The 19,825-nt window shown below is 37.6% G+C and overlaps 2 protein-coding genes across 2 annotated transcripts; both read right to left on the reverse strand.

The window, feature by feature from the left end:
- Positions 1-1,759: 1,759 nt before the first annotated feature.
- On the reverse strand, positions 1,760-2,731 carry LOC121786626 (nucleolar protein 58-like). Its single transcript, XM_042185260.1, has one exon. The coding sequence runs from the start codon at positions 2,729-2,731 to the stop codon at positions 1,760-1,762; it is 972 nt and encodes a 323-aa protein (XP_042041194.1).
- Positions 2,732-18,614: 15,883 nt separating this feature from the next.
- Positions 18,615-19,430, reverse strand: LOC121786627 (protein PXR1-like). Its single transcript, XM_042185261.1, has one exon. It carries the CDS (start codon positions 19,428-19,430, stop codon positions 18,615-18,617), a length of 816 nt encoding a protein of 271 aa, XP_042041195.1.
- Between the last annotated feature and the right edge of the window lie 395 nt (positions 19,431-19,825).

Genomic DNA, 19,825 nt, shown 5'->3' on the forward strand with positions numbered 1-19,825 from the left:
TCTTTACTTTCAAATTCTAAGCATGAGCATGTTAAAATATGTAACTCATGGGAAACTCCACACAACTAACAATACCATCTAAATCTTCCAAACTAAAGTTTCAAATCAATAACCAAATGTTTGAATTTTCAAAAGTCGAACTTTAAGCAAGATTTTAAAATAAAATGCTTAGCTTTCGTGGGTAGGACTGTCGGCGAGCAGCCGCACGACGACCCGGATGACGATGCTGACAGCAGCAAGCCGCGGTGACCCACGCAACGACGGTGCGGCACCGGAGTCCGCGAGGCAGCCGCAGAGCGCCATCAATGGATGCGGTCAGGCGCTGTGTGCAGCCTCTGGACGAAGAAAGTAAGGAGAGCGGAGGAGGCGAGGTCTCGAGGCAGACGAACTGCAGCGGCGGATGATTTTTTAGGGTGAGGGAGAGATGTTTGGTTTTAATAAGTGTTCATTTTCATAAATAATTCTACCAAACTTTTCTGGTAAGCCAACTCTTTTTGGGAAGAGCAAACACACGGAGAGCACGCAGAGAGAGACCACTTTTGCTCTATGACAACAGATTTGCAGTCAATCCATTTCTCGGGATGATGAATATTTTACTCCTAATTAATGGACTCTTGTTTTCCCGCCCAAACTGCTTTCAGTGGCATTTCTGTTAATATCTCCACAACTGCCACTTTATATAGTTATAGGTGCATTAAAACTTGTATCTTCTATAAATGAGACTATTTTTTAACCGGAGTACTATATTTTATCATTTTCAACTTTTCTATTTTTGTTACAACTTGATAACATTAAACATCAAAATTATTAACCAAAAAAAACATCAAAATTATTAATTCCTAGACACTAGGGTTTTTTGTTGATCTGTATTCCAAAATACTGTGATTTTGATGTCTTGAATCAGAGTTTATTCGAATTACAAAATAAATTATGTTTGTTGCCAAACCCCTATTCTTCTATGTTCATGTTGTTTTATTTTTTCCTCAACCCAAGCACGTTCAATTAAAATGCCCAGCAACACTACGAATTAAGAACTTATAATGCTAAAAATGCAATAAAAATAAATTATAAATCATGATCATGATATAAAAATATTTATTATCATTAACAAAATTAAAATAACTACAAACCTCAATATAATCGAATAATCAATCCAAATGACTGAAACTAAAAATATGTAAATTTAATTGTATAATTAGAGGTTCTAACAGAAATAGTGAAGGCATTACTAAAATAAATGCAATTGAAGATAATTTAATAAAATAATAAATCCAATTATCAATTAGTACTTGAAAAACGTAAAAATAACTATAAACCCAACATAAAATAGAAATTAAACATTAAATTACAAAACAGATTAGGGGTTATAAACATCATAAAAATAGTGATAAATATATGGAACGTGGTATTTTCACATCAGTGCAAGTGCACCGACGTTAACTCATACCAAAAAACCAAAACAGTTCCAAATATGTAGTAATTCTAATACCATAAATCATGCATCTAACTACTTCCACCATCTCAAATATTTGAATTTTAATTTATTATTAAATCCTAAACAACAACGAAAATTTCATATTGCCAAACTAACCACATTATTGTTTAATAAAAAAAAACTATCATCATTATTGTGTAATAATTTCACACAATAAGATGAGTTGCAAGGAAGGGATATAGATCAATCACTACCCCCAAAAGAAAAAAAAAACATCAACCTTAATAGCTAAAGACATTTTATTACACAAATTGAATAACTCAATCAAAAATAGCCGGAAACCTTATCCTTCATACTGTTAGCTCCGTTCTCCATCCCATCAACGGCGTCCTCGACGTCCGACAACAGCCGCCGCCCCACTGGTGCCTTATTTTTCGCCGACTCATCTTTCTCAGGGGACTTTTCTTTGTCCTTTTCCTCATCTTTGTCTTTGTCATCTGACTTCTCTTTGTCCTTTTTCTCATCTTTCCCTTTATCACCCGACTTTTCTTCGTCCTTTTCCTCATCTTTGTCCTTGTCATCTGACTTCTCTTTGTCCTTTTTCTCATCTTTCCCTTTATCACCCGACTTCTCTTTGTCCTTCTTCTCATCTTTGTCTTTATCCTTCTTCTCTTTGTCATTTTTCTCATCTTTCCCTTTATCACCCGACTTCTCTTTGTCTTTCTTCTCATCTTTGTCTTTATCCTTCTTCTCTTTGTCATTTTTCTCGTCTTTATCTTTATCCTTCTTCTCGTCCTTGTCTTTGTCATCTGACTTCTCTTTGTCTTTCTTCTCGTCCTTATCTTTCTTCTCGTCCTTGTCCTCATCCTTGTCATCAGACTTCTTTTTATCTTTTTTGTCACACTTATTTTTCTCATCTTCGTCTTCCTCTTTGTCTTTTTCTTTGTCTTTGTCTTTCTCTTTGTCTTTCTCTTTATCATCTGACTTCTCTTTCTCATTTGATTCTTCTTTGTCATCCTTTTTGTCTTTCTCAGCCGAGCCATCTTTTTCGGCCGGCTCCTCCTTAGCCGGCTCTTCTGGAAGAGCTGGCTCAGGTTTCGTAGCCAAGCCAGCTTCAACTGGAAGAGCCGAGCCATCTTTTGGTTCCGCCCCCGCGTCTGCAGCCAAGGAAGCTTTGTCGCCCGCCTCAGCTTCAAGCCCCGCGACATCTGGGGGAACTTCTTGAGCCGACGACGACGGAAGATTAGCGCCGATGATAAGCAGCGCGGCCATCATTAAAACCAGCGTCTTCGCCATGGTTGGGCGTTTTATTTATTTTATCTACTTATTTACGTAGCTTTGTTCTGTTTTTTTTTTAATTTTCAACTTATTTTGAGAATTCCAAATCTTTATATAGTGATGAATACCGTTGGATTATTAACGGAAAATTGCTAAGTTTAGTGGAAGACCGGAAAATTGCTAAGTTTAGTGGAAGACCAAAATTCTAGGATGCTATAGGTGTTGAAAATTATGAGTCTTTTTATTACAAAATACAAGAAAATTTATGGAAAGAGAAATTGTTTATCTATATTTTTAAATTTTTTTTTGCGTAAATGTTGGTATTTTGTGGTGTATATTCAATGTTTTAAAAACCAGACCGGACCGGCCGGTTCGACCGCTTTAACCGCGAACCGGTCGGTGGTCCGGTCCGGTTAGCACTATAAAACCAATGACTAGTTCAACCACTATGAACCGCCGAAACCGGCCGGCCGGGAACCGGAAACCGGTTCAAATGGTTTTCAAAATTTTATTCTAAAATTTTGGCCTTGATAGGGGTCGAACTCAAGACCTCTTAGTGAACTTACCTACAATTCTACCACTACACCACAAGGGTTTCTTGGTAGTAATATGAACATAAGTTATTTTCATATGTTAAACACGAAATATTTTATCAATATAAACTAATAATCCGTGTTTAATACGTATATATGTATATTAAGAATATGTGATTAATTATATTAAAAGTTTTCTACTATTTGATTATATACTAGGAGTATTTACTAAATATATGTTTTTAATTTATGTTTATTCATATATCTTTGTGTATAATATTATTTTGCCGCATTACTTTTTGAAAATAATACTACGAACTTATTTATTTTTATACATAAATATTAAATTTTTTATTTACAATAACTTACTACTAGTATAATTTATATATTTAATTATATTTGTTGATAAAAAGTTAATAAAATTCTATCATTCACTAAAAATATATTCTTTTTAATTTTATATTCTTTTAAGATAATTCATTTTAATTTTATATATTCTTTTAAGAAATTGTTAATTATAATATATTTCTTATATTTTAATTATACTTTTACAATCACTAATGTTTTATAATATAGGAGTTTATAATTATACATAGAGTTTAATACTAGTTTTTAATATTGTGTATTATAATTTATTATTGTATTTAAACTTAACGTCATTAAATATTCTAATATACTAGTACAAGACTTGTTTTCTATAATAATACTATTAAATGTACAATACTATAATATTTATTGATAAAATATTTAATTAAATTTTATTATTTACTACTAAATAAATATATATCTATATATATATATAGTGGAGCGTTATTCTCCTTTTCACATCTTAGATCCTTTTTCCTTCTTAATATTACGCGTTAGATCTAAGGCATCAACGGATCAGATTGATTCTATAAAACTGGTTCCGTGTTGCATTATAGAAGGTGGTTGTATGCATTACAGGGTTATTATTGACATTTAACGGAAAATGAACTGCCACATTTTGGTATCTGCGAATAATGCATCACATGGTCACGAGTAATGCATATAATTGACTATATAATGCACAATATGTGAACTACAATGTTTCGTTGTTTGGCACACGGTCCTTATTTCTCCTAAGGGTTTAATAAGTTTAGGGACTATGGTTTAGTACGTACACATTAATAATGAATTGTAAACCGCTACGAATACTGCACCACATGGTAACGAGTAATGGATATAATTAACTATATAATGCACAATTTGTGAACTGCAATGCATACGAACAAGATGTGCTGTGTTATGATGTTTGACACACGTTTCTTGTTTCCCCTAAGGGTTTAATTAGCTTAGGGGCTAGGGTATAGTACGTACGCATTAATAACAAATTATAAAACGATACGAATAATTCAACAAATTGTCACGAGTAATGGATGTTATTAACTATATAATGCACAATATGTGAACTGCAATGCATACGAATACGATGTACCATGTTATGATGTTTGACACACGTTTCTTGTTTCCCCTAAGGGTTTAATAAGCTTAGGGGCTAGGGTATAGTACGTAGACATTACTAACAAATTGTTGTTATTGGAATATACGTATGTGCATTATTTGGTTTAGGTAGGGCATTATGTAGCTGTTAATTGTCATTGTCTGAGTATATTATGCATTATTAGAGGTATTGTGTATATGGGTTAATCATCGCAGTGAAGATTACATACGTGCATTTAGTAATGTGTACGTACTATACCCTAACCCCTAAGCTTATTAAACCCTTAGGGGAAACAAGAAACGTGTGTCAAACATAATAACACAGCACATCTTGTTCGTATGCATTGCAGTTCACAAATTGTGCATTATATAGTCAATTATATGCATTACTCGTTACCATGTGGTGCATTATTCGTAGCGGTTTACAATTTATTATTAATGCGTACGTATTATACCCTAGCCCCTAAGCTTATTAAACCCTTAGGGGAAACAAGACACATGTGTGAAACATCATAACACAACACATCTTGTTCGTATGAATTGCAGTTCACAAATTGTGCATTATATAGTCAATTATATTCATTACTCGTTACCATGTGAAGATTACATACGTGTCTACGTACTATACCCTAGCCCCTAAGTTTATTAAACCCTTAGGGGAAACAAGAAACGTGTGTCAAACATCATAACATGGTACATCTTATTCGTATGCATTGCAGTTCACATATTGTGCATTATATAGTTAATAACATCCATTACTCGTGACAAGTTGGTGAATTATTCGTATCGTTTTATAATTTGTTATTAATGCGTACGTACTATCCCCTAGCCCCTAAGCTTATTAAACCCTTAGGGGAAACAAGAAACGTGTGTCAAACATCATAACATGGTACATCTTATTCGTATGCATTGCAGTTCACAAATTGTGCATTATATAGGCAATTATATGCATTACTCGTTACCATGTGGTGCATTATTCGTAGCGGTTTCCAGCCATTATTAGATTACTATTGTACCCTCATAATGCACAAAATAGGACAAATAATGCAACACGGGATTAATTACCCATTGTTGATCTTGACCGTCCATTTCTCTAATCTAATGGCTGATATTAAGAAGGAAAAATGAGGAAATATAGGAAAAGGAAATGAATACATCCCTATATATATATATATATATATATATATATATATATAAATATATATATATATAAACAGTATTCCGGTTCAACCAATGGTTCGACCAGTGAACCGGTTGAACCAGTGAACCAGTAATGACGCCGGTTCGCTTGCCGGTTCGGTTTTTAAAACATTGATTTATACCGAGTATACCGTACCGCTTCTTCACGTTGAATTATTATTATTTTTTTATGAAATGGAGTACATATTTATTTCAGTGATTTGGAGGCATGGTGGTCTTGTGATTGGAAACTTATATTAAAACTATAGGAGAAAATAAAATTTTGCTAATTTAGTTCACTTAAATAACTACTCCACATATAAATCAGATGGTTTATATGTGTATTTTTTTAATTAAAATAATTCACACTTAATTAATTGAAAAAATGAGCTACTTTCGGTAGAAAAACTTACTACACTAAATAGTTCAAATCTGGAATCATACATAAGCCCAGTATATCGCATTAAAAAAAGGGCAACTGGAGAAATTCGAAGAGCAATGAAAAAGAAAAGTTAAACATGGTGGTTATTGGTGCGGTTGATAGATGAAACCAACGAGTTAGCAAATTAATTAGATTTTGAGTAGGAGTAATAATCAATAATGAGAATATCGTAGTATTAGGTGAAAATGAACTAGAATTAATGTATAAGATGCTTCTCTTTCATTTAATCAATCCAGATTTTAATTCATCACAAGGTTGTTCTCATGAAAATGTACAATAATCACAAAGACTATAACTTAAGTAGCACGAGGAGATGTTCGATTTTTAAGATTGTATCTCGGGATTAAATATGTAGTGTGTTTGGTTCTTGAGACTGAATCTCACAACTCAATTCTAGATGGATAATCATATGATAATTTAGTCATAGTCACCCCTCCAACTAAAATAATCACACACTTAATCCTGAATTATAACTCCATCTTAAGTATTATTTTATCTGCGAAATAGAACATCCCTAGTATACTATATTTGTTGTCACTCTATACCTTGAATTAGAATTAAGTCAAGTGATATATATCATAAAAGTTTATTTGGCATTTAACATTATATATTCACTTTATCCCAAGCTAGACACTTATTTTGACACGGAACTTAACAAATGATGTTTAACGAATTAGGTGGAAAGAGAATACAATGTAAAAAAAAAATCCAAAAAAAAAAATTAAAGTCAGAGAAATAATAAATTAGTTAGTTGAAGAGAAAATAAAATAGAAAATAATATTCTCTCCGTCCCACAGTAATAGTCACATTTGATGTGGACATGAGTTTTAAGATATGTAAAGAATAATGAGTTGGAAAAGTTAGTGGAATATGTGATCCATATTTTTATATTGATTTTATAATAGAATCTGAGTGAAGTGAGTTAGCGGAATGTATGACTTACTTACCATTTATGGTAGAAGTGAAATGTGACTCTTATTATGGGACGAACCGAAATGGCAAAATGTGATTCTTATTATGGGATGTAGGGAACATAAACTAAGAGGATAAAAAGAGTTAATTTTTGCTAAAATAGTAAATTCTTTATTCAGGTCGGCACAGTCCAAAAAAAATTTGATTAAACTAACTTAGAACAAAATAGAATAACAAACCTGACAAATTGATATTGTTAATGATTCTAATGCATGGCATAGTCGAATGCATGCGTTTTATTTGTGTTGACAAGCCTAAATTTTCGGTCATGCTATAAAATGAACAAAGGTTATTGTAACTAAAAAATCAAAGTTCGGGTCAATTTGTAAGAATAATCTTAAATCATACTAAATCGAAGTAAAAAAAATTTACAATTAATTATTTTATACCTGTGGTATGCAGTATAAATGTACCCTTATAAAATATCCTTTTTTTAATAGTATATTCTTTTTTAATTCCTTTAAAAAAAGTAATTCAACTCCTTGACAAATAAAGCCTGAATTCAACTCGGTAACAAATAAAAGGAAATATTTCGATCTTCTTTATTCATAAATGATCCCCTCGCGCAATAATGTTACACGAAACGATCTATAACAATTACAGATGAAACGTTTTTTTTTTAAATCATCAAATGAAGAAAACAAACCATAATATGGTTCGTGCTTAATTTTTCAAGAGATAAAATCAATCAATAATGGAAAAGGCTGATAAACTTTGTCTTCAAATCCTGAGCTTTTTTCTCGGTCGCCTGCACCGCCACGGAAAAGGACATCTCCGAATCACTCAAGAGCTTCCGATTGCCACCGCGGCATTGTTGAATTGCTAGGCAAGGCCTCATGACGCCGTCTATTGGGCCTGGGCCAGCCGGAATGGACCTAGCTATGAGATCACTATAGTCTATGGCAGTGGCGGATTCAGACGCCGAAAAAAGAGCGCTCATGGCGAATAATGCAACCAACATCAATGCTGCAGTCTTGGCCATGCTAGCAACTTTTTTCGTTGAATGGAAATTTGAATTAATGTGTAAAGATGATTTTTTTTCTCTTGAAATTGCACCGTTTTCTTGATTTATTTTATGTTTAATAATCTCATGGCTTTATATAGGAGAAAGGATTGTGGTTAAGACGCATGTTTGTATTTTTGGGGAGGACCATTCATTTCAATTTGCGTTGATCCGAAAGTCTCTCTGAGTTTCATTTATTACTAGTATTTTTTTGTGAGGAGTTGTGTTATTTTTATTTATTTATTATGTCCACGGAATTAAATAGGAAAATGGATTGGCACCGAAATTGAAATTAATCAATCAATGACACTATTATAGTCCATCATAGATGAAATTAAAATCATGAAAAATGGAATAGAGATGTTTTGTAGAATGAATCAAACAAAATGCTTTAATTATACTACGAGTGGTTGGTCATGCAGATCGGGTTGTTATTGGGTTAATTTGATATTGACCCAACACAATAAGGTATAATCAAACGCAATATATTAAGAAAATTGTCAATCCAAACACGAACCCGACCTGCTACCTTCAAACCCGAACATGACCCGGATCCCTTGATGACACGATATAATATGAGTCGACACGATAACGACCGGAACCTAATATTACACTATTAAAACCTGATATTACACGATTAAGCATAGTATCACAAGATTAACCTAATTTTTAAACTTGATTTACACAATAATAATATATTTTACACGATATAAACCCGATTTATAAGAAATTAAATAACTAAAACAAAAAATCTATTTTTTAAAAAAATAGTATTTTCTCCGTACTCAAAAAATAGATAAACTTGTAAATGACATGGTCTAAATTAGAGATGAGAGGAAAAAGGTAGTGAAAGGAATGTTGGTGGATTATGAGATCCACATTATAATGATGTGTAAGATTATTATTTGTTGAAAACTATCTATATTTAGACTTGGTCTAAATTTGGGAAATGTCCCAAAATGGTAAAACTAGTCTATTTTTTTAGAACATATGGAGTAATAAAGATAATGAAAATGTCGGGTTCTTAAAGGGTCAACTCAATAAGGACACAAACCTATTAAGTAATAATGTTTGAGCCAAACTCATTATTTTCGTGCGAATTATCGTGTCGTGCCAAAAAAAATGTCAGTCCTAAATTATACTACTCCCTCCGTCCCCCAAATTTTGTCACAGTTTGACCAGACACGGGTTTTAAGAAATGTAATGGAAAGTGAGTTGAAAAAGTTGGTAGGATGTGGGTCCTACTTTTAAAGTATTAGTTTTATAATAAAATGTGAGTGGGAATAAGTTAGTGGAATGTGTGGTCTACTACCAAAAATAGTAAAAAGTGAAATGTGACAAATTATGTGGGACGGACGAAAATGGAAAATGTGACAAAATTTCAGGGTCAGAGGGAGTAATATAAATGTATAATAAGGTTTACAAGGTATGAGTAAAAAAATACCAAATAAGTGTACAGTCCTCTGATAAGACTCGTTTCATGCATTGGTTTTAGATCTAAATTCTGTGTTTTCGGTGCACTAATGTATGTTTCTAAGTTCAAGTGCGTAATAAATCTGCCGGACCCAGGAGTTTGTGCTAATTGACCTGGCAGATGCAAAAGAGATGAATTTTGAAGTGAAATATCAGGAGTCATCGCTCGGACCTAGGAGAATCAGGAAGTTGGCGACACGAGCAGAATGGAGCAAGAGCAGACTTTAAAAAGATCCTATTCAGGACACAAGCGTCAATTCACCAAGAAGATGCCCTAGGGATCAGAACCTTACCTATATAAAGAGCTCAACATTGAAGAAGGATGGGGCACTCACTTAGCTACACACTTCAGAAACACATTTTAGTTGCTGCGCACTTGGAGATGTGGTGATTTCCGGCTACCGTGTCGGTTCTAGTTTGTTTTGCTGCTGTGTAACACCGCCTTGCGAAGGCGAAGAAATAATATTTACATTTGCTTGTCTAGTTCTCTTTCCATTTTAAGTACTCGTTGGTTTTTATTTTGTAATTTCTGTTTTTGACTTGGATTTCTGGAATCAAGCTTAGTTTTATATATTATGGAAGTTTTTGTTGGTTTTTGTTGGATCTCGTGAAGTTGATGTTTGTTTGGAGTTGGGATTTGTTGGTTTGTTGTTGGAATTGTTGGATTTGATTATGGAGACGTTGGGATTTTGGAGAATCGTGGTGGATCTGGAGTTTGCTGTTTAAATTCTGCATGATTATGGTTGTTTACTGTTTGTTCTCGCATCTGCTAGGCCCAGGCATGCACAACGGTTCGGAACCGCCGGTTCACGGTTCAAGATAGGCATGAATCGGAACCGGCCCGTCAAGGGTCCCGAAGGTTTCGGTTCCGGTTCCGGTTCCGGTTTAAAAAACCGGCGGTTCAAAACAGCCGGTTTTCGGCATGAACCGCCGGTTCGGGGCCGGTTCGGCGGTTTGGCAATTTTTTTTTGCATTAATTTGATTTGTTTATGTATGAAATGTGCGTAAATAAAATTCAAAAAAATACGATGAAAGTTGTAATTTTATTGAAATTACACATTTACAACAATTACAAATCGAAAAAACCTTGAAGTCTTGAAGTCTTAAACAAAAATTTAAATACAAACGAGACTACTAGTCAACAACGAAGCTAATTACAAATGATAAAAAGACGTAGAAGTTCATATAAAAAAACTTATAAGTATATATATACTCTTAATCGGCGAAGGAGATCTTTCTACATAACTAAATTAAGGACACCTTTAGCAATTCAACTTTAAATGTTGACTTTAGTCTAACAATCAACAATTATAGTTGAATTGTCAAAAGTTTCCCTGATTTAGCCGTATAGAGAAATCTACTTCATCGACTAGAGTATATACAAATATAATTATTTAATTGTATTTGCATATTTTTAAAGTTGGAACAAAAGGGAAAAAAAGAAATAAGGGAAAAAGGACTTGAACTCAACTTAAATTTAAAATTTAAGTTGAGTTGTCTACGTATCCCCAATGCTCATTTGCATTAGGGAATCAAAGCCCATGTAGTTCTCTTACCTTACTTACCTATTTGGCTTGGCCGGCGGCAGTTGACGGTTGGCCTACGATTCATCCCCGGTGAATTCATCTTGTGATCCCTCCTGACGATCATCCCAATCATTTTCTTGTTCTCTGACGTCGGCTTTGGCCCAATCATCAAGTTACATCACGGCTTCCATATTTTTCGTCGAGAGCTTACTTCTTGATTCATCCAACACACGCGAGCCAACACTAAAAGCGGACTCGACGACGACAGAGGAAGCCGGAACAGAGAAAATCTCCTTGGCCATTGACGCAAGGATGGGAAAATCTTTCTCGTGGGTTCCCCACCAATCGAGGACGCCGATTTGGGCGGGAGGAGTAGGACCTTCATCACCAAATAAAAAGAGTGAATCGAAATATAAATCCAATTCACTTACCATACCTGAGGTCCTTCCACCGGTGCTGTAGCTGTATAGGTCGGCTAGTTAGGACGCGGCGTCGAGGTCATCATAATCGGCTTGAAATGCAAAGCCATAGTTATGTTGTGGAGGAGGGGGGGTCTTCTGACTTGGTGGGTGTTGTTATACTTAGTTTCATATTCGGTGTAGAGAGCGCGCAAGTTATACTCGAAGGTTTGTTAGACAATGGACCTGTCCGGGAGGGTTATTAGAAAGGTTTCTGAGAGGTCTACTCCAAATTCGTCACTGGTATCGGATTGGATTGCTTGAAGGGGGCCAAGATCAATTGAACTCAAATTGTTATAATAAAACTCCAAAATCCTAGAGGTACCGGTTAATTTCCATTTAGGATCTAATACCTTTGCAATCAAAAACACGGTTGGAATCTCACTGAAATACTTGAGCCATTTTTCAATCATGTAATATAAGACACACATTAGCTCAGGGGAAGAGGAAGCATTTTTCATTGCAGTTTTAAAACCAAGGGATATGTACATGCAATGCTCAAAAACACGAACAGCAGTGCAGTAATAAACACCCGACAATTCAACAGTGGCATTTTTAAAAAAATTAAACAATTTAAATAAAGCCACACTGTGTTCACAACAACTATGCGAAAGATATAAATCATGAACGGGATAGGTTCTATAAAAATCACATAAAGCATCTTTATGTGTCAAAGTAGAATTCAGACAATCATATGTCGAATTCCATCTATGAGACACATCTATAGTAAAATTCGTATACCTGACATTCTTTTGATGGTAATATTTCTTCCATGCTTTGCCAATAGGTGGCTTTTGATGGATTAATCTAACTGCAGTTCTAATAGGAGAAACATGCTTTTGCCGTAATTCAAGAGCATCTTGTACACATAAATTTAAAATATGACAAATGCATCGTTGATAAAAATACTTACCTCCAATTACCGGTGTACAATCCGCAACCAAATCGCCAATACTTGCGGTGTTGGCAGTTGCATTATCAAAACCGATAGAAAATATCTTGTTGCATAATTGAAACTCATTTAAAACTTGTATAATCAAAGAAGCAATTTCGGATGCAGTGTGTGGAGTTTCAAATTCTCTAAAACCTATTAAACGTCTGTTTAAAGTCCAACTATTGTCCACAAAGTGAACCGTAATGCCCATGTATGAATGACGGTTAAAACAATCCGTCCACACATCGGAGCAAATGTTCACTCTGTGGCCCAAGTTGACTAAATAACGTGATAATTATACCTTTTTCTCCAAACATTGCCGAACGGTAGATCGTTGCACGGTCATTCTACCAATTCTCTTGATTGCTACGTTCAAACCACTTTGCATAGTAACCTCAAATTTTTTGTCATCATAAACATTAAAAGGAAAGTGCTTCATTGCCGCCCATCGAGTCATAACATCAGAAAAAAAAATTGATCATATTTAAATAGAGGCGTACCTGACGAACCCGATCCGCCGGGTTGGAAGTTGAGTTGGGTTTGGGTAGAGGTAGTGCCGCATTCTACCGGATGCTTCGTCACCAAATGGCGCCGGAGGGTGCCATATCCTCCACCACTCGCAAATTTGTACACTTTATCGCAATAGTTGCAGCAAGCATGAAACGCCGATGTCTCTTCTTGAGAGGTCGGATCATGAGGACTTGGAATCACCACCGGGACCTTCTTGTAGTGTTTGACAAAAATGTCAGATTTCAAAGCTTTTGTCGTGTTAGTGGGTGGAGGGGGAGGAGGCATCTCCTCATTCCGCCGGTGCTAGACGGAATACGAGAATGAGATCTATCCTCGTTGGTGTCCGAATCCGACGATATAGCAACATCGAACTCGTCAGCTTGTTGGGAACCACCTCCCCTACCCCCACCTTGTTGCATTTCAGCGAGTAGCATGGCGGTCCTATGATCTTCTTCTATCTACAAATATTATATAAGTTGAAGTTATAACTTATAAGTATGAACGCAAAAAAAAATTATGAACTCAATTTTATGAAATTATTAAATATGAATTGGAAAAATATTTTTTCATTACTTACTTGCATGCGTTCAGCCTCCACTCGGGAAACCTCTTCTATAATTTCTCGACGACTAGGTCGCCTTGATTTTGAAGGACGACTAGTACTTTGATCTTGGGCAATTCCCTTGCCCCGATCACCACGAGAAGAAGACATAGTGATAAATGAAAGTAGTATGGATGGAATATGTATGGAGTATAAGTGATGAATTACGAGCACAACAACAAATATAGTAGTAAGTAGAAACTTGTAAACAACTTGAGCAATTCAACAGAATGAGGAGAGAATAGAGAAATTGAGATTGAGAAGAGAAATTCTTTATAACACAAGAATGGGGTGAGGAGAAATGAATGGGAAGTGGGGTATTTATAGGAGTAAAATTGGAAGAAATAAAAAAAAATTCAAATTTAAAATTTCGGCCGAATCGGCGGTTTACCGCCTGAACCGGCGGTTCAACCACAAAACAGGCGGTTTAGTCCACAGTTTTCCGATACAAAACCTCCGGTTTCTGACTGTTTAGCATGCCTATGCGCCGCAACCTGGAAACTGGTTTGAACCGCCGGTTTTCATCATAAACCGGTGATTTTCGTCAGAAACCGCCGGTTTTTCTGCTCCTTACTCTGAAACCCTACGAACCTACCCCGGAGTTAGTCGTTTGAACCGTTGAACCGGCGATTCAAACCGCCGAACCGCCGGTTCACCGTTCATGATTTCGCCGACCCTGAACCGGCCCGTGTTAACCGGCAACCTGCCGGAAGGCTCAAACCGCCGGTTCCGGTTCATGAACCGACGGGCCCGAACCGGCGGTTAACCGCCGGGCCGGTTCGGTTTGTGCAAGTTTAGCTAGGCCCAGTAGTTTAGATCTGTCGATTTAGTCTCTAATTTCATGTTTAAACTCAGATCTGGAATGTGCTCTCTTCTCAAGGTGATTTATGCTCTGTTATTCCCGTTTGATTCATGGAGAAGATGAAGTTTGTTGGTAGTTAGGATCAAATCTGCTAATGTTTGTGCTTTCTGCTTGTCTTTTGTGCTTTCTGCAGTTTTTCCAGAACCTGGACACTTGGGGAAATTTGGTCCCCACTTTTTGCCCTAGTTTGTTGGGCCATTTTAGGAAGGTCAGTCTAACACCAGTTTGTTTGAATTTTTGTTTCTCAAATTGATTTTTCATTTTGAATCATGCATGTGTCATGTGAACCCATTTCCTGGACCCAGTAGATAGAGTAGTTTAGCTTTAATTTCTCAAGTCCAATAGTTTAAATTCTCAACCCACTTGTTGCGTGGCTTCAGCCAAACCCTTTCCAAAACCCTCTGAATACATGCTAACTCATCCGTCCTCGTGAGATAGATCATTTACTTCCCTATACTAGCCAATAGTATAGTGAGTTGAGATCTTTGAAGCGGAAATATTGTGTCCAATGACCGAATTCTGAAGATTCCACGATCTCCTAGTCCCTGTAGGATTGTGATACATCAATTGCAAACGCTCTTTTCTGACGCACTTCAAATGGCGCCGTTGCCGGGGATGAGTGGCGTTGTTTATGTGATACATCAATTGCAAACGCTCTTTTCTGACGCACTTTAGAGGTTTTGGTGTATATAGTTTTGATTTGTTTGTTTTTCCTTTTCTTTTCTGTTTATGAGCAGAGGCTCAAGGTTTGGACATTGGAACAACTCACCCGGTTGGAGAGACGCCCAAACTAGTTGGCAGGTCAAGGAAGCAGTATCCCCTGTCACCACCAGGCCAGGGTTAACAATAGGAGATCCAGTCCAGTTGAGTTCGGAAAGTGACGAAGACCCAACCTCACCAATCAAAGAAGAAGTAGAGTCATCTTCAGACTCAGGAAGAGACTAAGGTGTTATCATGGCGGTTGAACAAGATAACGACCCCGAGATTGGCTCACTCAACGTCCATCTGAATGGCGAACCATCCCAAGCCATTGTTATTACCCCAGCCCGACAGGCGGTTGATATCAAAACTAACATGTTGGCCGTGATGCCGAATTTCTACGGGCGAAAGATTAAGTGCCCGTATGAATTTCTCCATGAGTTCTGCAAACTTTGCAGTATTCAGAAGAGGCCCTACTGATAAAGGAGATGATGCTGAAGGTACTGGGGAGGGTAGAGAGAGAGGGGAGGTTGATGAACAGGATGTTGCTGGTAATGAAAGGGAAAATGTAGAGTCTGGTTAGGGTAGTGAGGAGGTTGTTAAGGGAGAAATCCCTACTGATGTTGAGGGAGAAATCCCTGTGGATACGCGTACAGTTGAGAATGAGGAAGAGATCGTCGGTGAGGACAATGGTGAGAATGTTGAGAACGAGGAACCTGTTGATTAGAGTGTGAATGAACCCAAGAGAGAAAGGGTTGAAAGAGATTGTGGATTTGGAGGATGGACTGGATGGTGAGGAAACACCGGTAGATGAGAGAACGACGAGGAGGAACACCCGCCGGAGCAGGCAGGTGGATGAATTAGTGGTGGCTACAAGGCCAAGGAAGTTGCAATTCGGCACCTCGGATGGCGAGGTAGAAACAGGGGAGGACATCCCTGAGGCCCAGGAGACTCCAGAGAAGGAAGAGGAGGACTCTGCTGAGGCCGTAGAGAAGCACTTTGCTGTTGAGCTTAAGCGCAAAGGAAAGCAGGAGGCTAAGCCCCTGACTAAGAAACACATGCAAGCTTCCTCCACCGTGGAGATCAATGAACCTACCCCAAAGCCCATCCGTGTGTCGTTTGCCAAGCCATTAGAGAGTCTCAATGAGAACAGCGAGGAAGAGGAAGAAGCGGATGCTAACTCGCCTGAGGAGTCCATCTACGAGATGACAGAAGTGCTGGTGACAAGGAAGCTATTAGAGGCCATGGCCCATTTCGATGATCCCAAGAAGGCTCTAACATACGAGGAGCGACGGGCGAAGCGAAAATTAGCCAAGTCGGGAAAGTGCTACCACCCTGAGTCGCTCCAGGAGATTGAGTCGGAGGAGGAATTCCTCTCCTATATCAGCGCCATCGGGTTCGAATGGTTGCTGGGCCATAGCACAACGGCGGTGCCGATTGCTTTGGCCAAGGAGTTCTTCACGTCATACAAGTTTAAGTCCACCATGGACCCAGACGCCGACTCAATCACCTTTCGCCTTTTTAATGAGGAGATAACAATGAGAATCCGGGAATGGTCGTTGCGAATGGGGTTGTTTACCCTGGAGGATGATGAAGAAGGTATCTGGAATGAGAGGGTAATCGGACCCCCGAGGAAAACCCCTGGATTTAAACTGAGAAGGCTTGGGAGCTCATCACCCACAAGCGTGGTGGGAACTTCAAGACAAGCCTCTCAAATGGAGTCCACATCACCAACCACCTCCTCTGCTTCGCCCAGATCTTTATCGGATATAACCTCATGGGTCAAGTAAGCTCCACCATCACTACACCAGAACTCTACTTCATATGGTGTATGCTGAAGAGTGTGAAGTTCCACCTCAGATACTGGATAGCCCAAGCTTGCCACCTGATGACTACCCACACATCCCGCCACCTCTACACTTGTCACCTCCATGGCGCCTATCTCCAGAGGAATGTAATTATGAAGATAGTGAAATCGGTGTCTACCCTTGGAATGTGCGATTCTCCAGAGCAGTTCAACCTCGACTTTTTCTACAACAAGGGTCTTCTGCACATGGTGAATCGAGAGGTCTTCTTTTATGGAGTGGGGAAGACCGAGGCTACTGTGAAAATAGAAGACGGTGGAGTGACAAATGCTGCGACGGTGGAATGACGAAAGGAGATGGGGGATGTTAGGAGCGAGATCGGAGAAATCAGGGGCGGAATGGGCACGATAACATCTGTCGTACTGGGACTGAAGGAATCACTGGAGGCGCATACAGAGAAGATGACTGAGGCCCTTACCCTGATGATGCGGATGGTTGCCTTAGTCGAACAGAGGAATTCGCAGGCCCAGCAGTTTATTCCTCCTAGTCTAGTGGAGAGATCAGACCCTCAGCCCTAGGAAAACCCTCCAGTGAGCAAGTGCCAGTTAATCCTACTGCTACCCCATCTAAGAAGAGGAAGGAGATGATCACCGAGCCCACAACAGTCGTGTCAGTGAAGAAAACCATACCAAAGCTAGCAGTGAATGAAGCAGAGGAACCTACACCATCGGTTCCAAAGAAAGTGAAGACCGCCCTCCCGAAGCAAGTGTCCCAGAATCCTAGCTCCCAAGGGGACCAGAGTCAGAATTGAACCCCCCTTATAAACCAAGTAATTTTAAGTTTATGTTTTAGTTTTTATTTGTGGTTGAGTCATATGCATGTTATGTCTGTTCATGTTTTGTTTCTGTGTAGTCTCCCACTTAGGCCATTACTCGGCCTAAGTGTGAGAAGTTTGTGTGGTTAATATGTGTTTCTGACTCTATGTGTTTGGGATATATGTTTTGCGTTGCATGGATGTTCTGTTTTGAATTTTTGTTTTATCCATGTTCTGTTAGTGTCTGTTAATCTGTGTCTTCTCCCACTTAGCTCAGTGCCTGAACTAAGTGTGAGAAGTTTTTGTTGTTATATTTGTTCTACACTAAACACTCAGTTTCAAATATGTAGTAATTCTAATACCATAAATCATGCATCTAACTACTTCCACCATCTCAAATATTTGAATTTTAATTTATTATTAAATCCTAAACAACAAAGAAAATTTCATATTGCCAAACTAACCACATTATTGTTTAATAAAAAAAAACTATCATCATTATTGTGTAATAATTTCACACAATAAGATGAGTTGCAAGGAAGGGATATAGACCAATCACTACCTAAAAAGAAAAAAAAAATCAACCTTAATAGCTAAAGACATTTTATTACACAAATTGAATAACTCAATCAAAAATAGCCGGAAACCTTATCCTTCATACGGTTAGCTCCGTTCTCCATCCCATCAACGGTGTTCCCGACGTCCGACAACAGCCGCCGCCCCACTGGTGCCTTATTTTTCGCCGACTCATCTTTCTCAGGGGACTTCTCTTTGTCCTTCTTCTCATCTTTGTCTTTGTCACCCGACTTCTCTTTGTCCTTTTTCTCATCTTTCCCTTTATCACCCGACTTCTCTTTGTCCTTCTTCTCATCTTTGTCTTTATCCTTCTTCTCTTTATCTTTCTTCTCGTCGTTATCTTTATCCTTCTTCTCGTCCTTGTCTTTGTCATCTGACTTCTCTTTGCCCTTCTTCTCGTCCTTATCTTTCTTTTTGTCCTTTTTCTCGTCCTTGTCTTCGTCCTTGTCATCAGACTTCTTTTTATCTTTTTTGTCACACTTCTTTTTCTTCTTTTTCTCACCTTCGTCTTTGTCTTTGTCTTTGTCTTTCTCTTTGTCTTTCTCTTTATCATCTGACTTCTCCTTCTCATCTGATTCTTTTTTGTCATCCTTTTTGTCTTTCTCAGCCGAGCCATCTTTTTCGGCCGGCTCCTCCTTAGCCGGCTCTTCTGGAAGAGCTGGCTCAGGTTTCGTAGCCAAGCCAGCTTCAACTGGAAGAGCCGAGCCATCTTTTGGCTCCGTCCCCGCGTCTGCAGCCAAGGAAGCTTTGTCGCCCGCCTCAGCTTCAAGCCCCGCGACATCTGGGGGAACTTCTTGAGCCGACGATGACGGAAGATTAGCGCCGATGATAAGCAGCGCGGCCATCATTAAAACCAGCGTCTTCGCCATGGTTGGGTTTTATTTATTTTATCTACTTATTTACGTAGCTTTGTTCTGTTTTTTTTTTTAATTTTCAACTTATTTTGAGAATTCCAAATCTTTATATAGTGATGAATACCGTTGGATTATTAACGGAAAATTGCTAAGTTTAGTGGAAGACCAAAATTCTAGGATGCTATAGGTGTTGAAAATTATGAGTATTTTTATTACAAAATACAAGAAAATTTATGGAAAGAGAAATTGTTTATCTATATTTTTAATTTTTTTTTTGCGTATATGTTGGTATTTTGTGGTGTATATTTATACCGAGTATACCGTACCGCTTCTTCACGTTGAATTATTATTATTTTTTTATGAAATGGAGTACATATTTATTTCAGTGATTTGGAGACATGGTGGTCTTG

Source organism: Salvia splendens, chromosome 22 (genome assembly GCF_004379255.2).
Source record: "Salvia splendens isolate huo1 chromosome 22, SspV2, whole genome shotgun sequence".
NCBI lineage: Eukaryota > Viridiplantae > Streptophyta > Magnoliopsida > Lamiales > Lamiaceae > Salvia > Salvia splendens.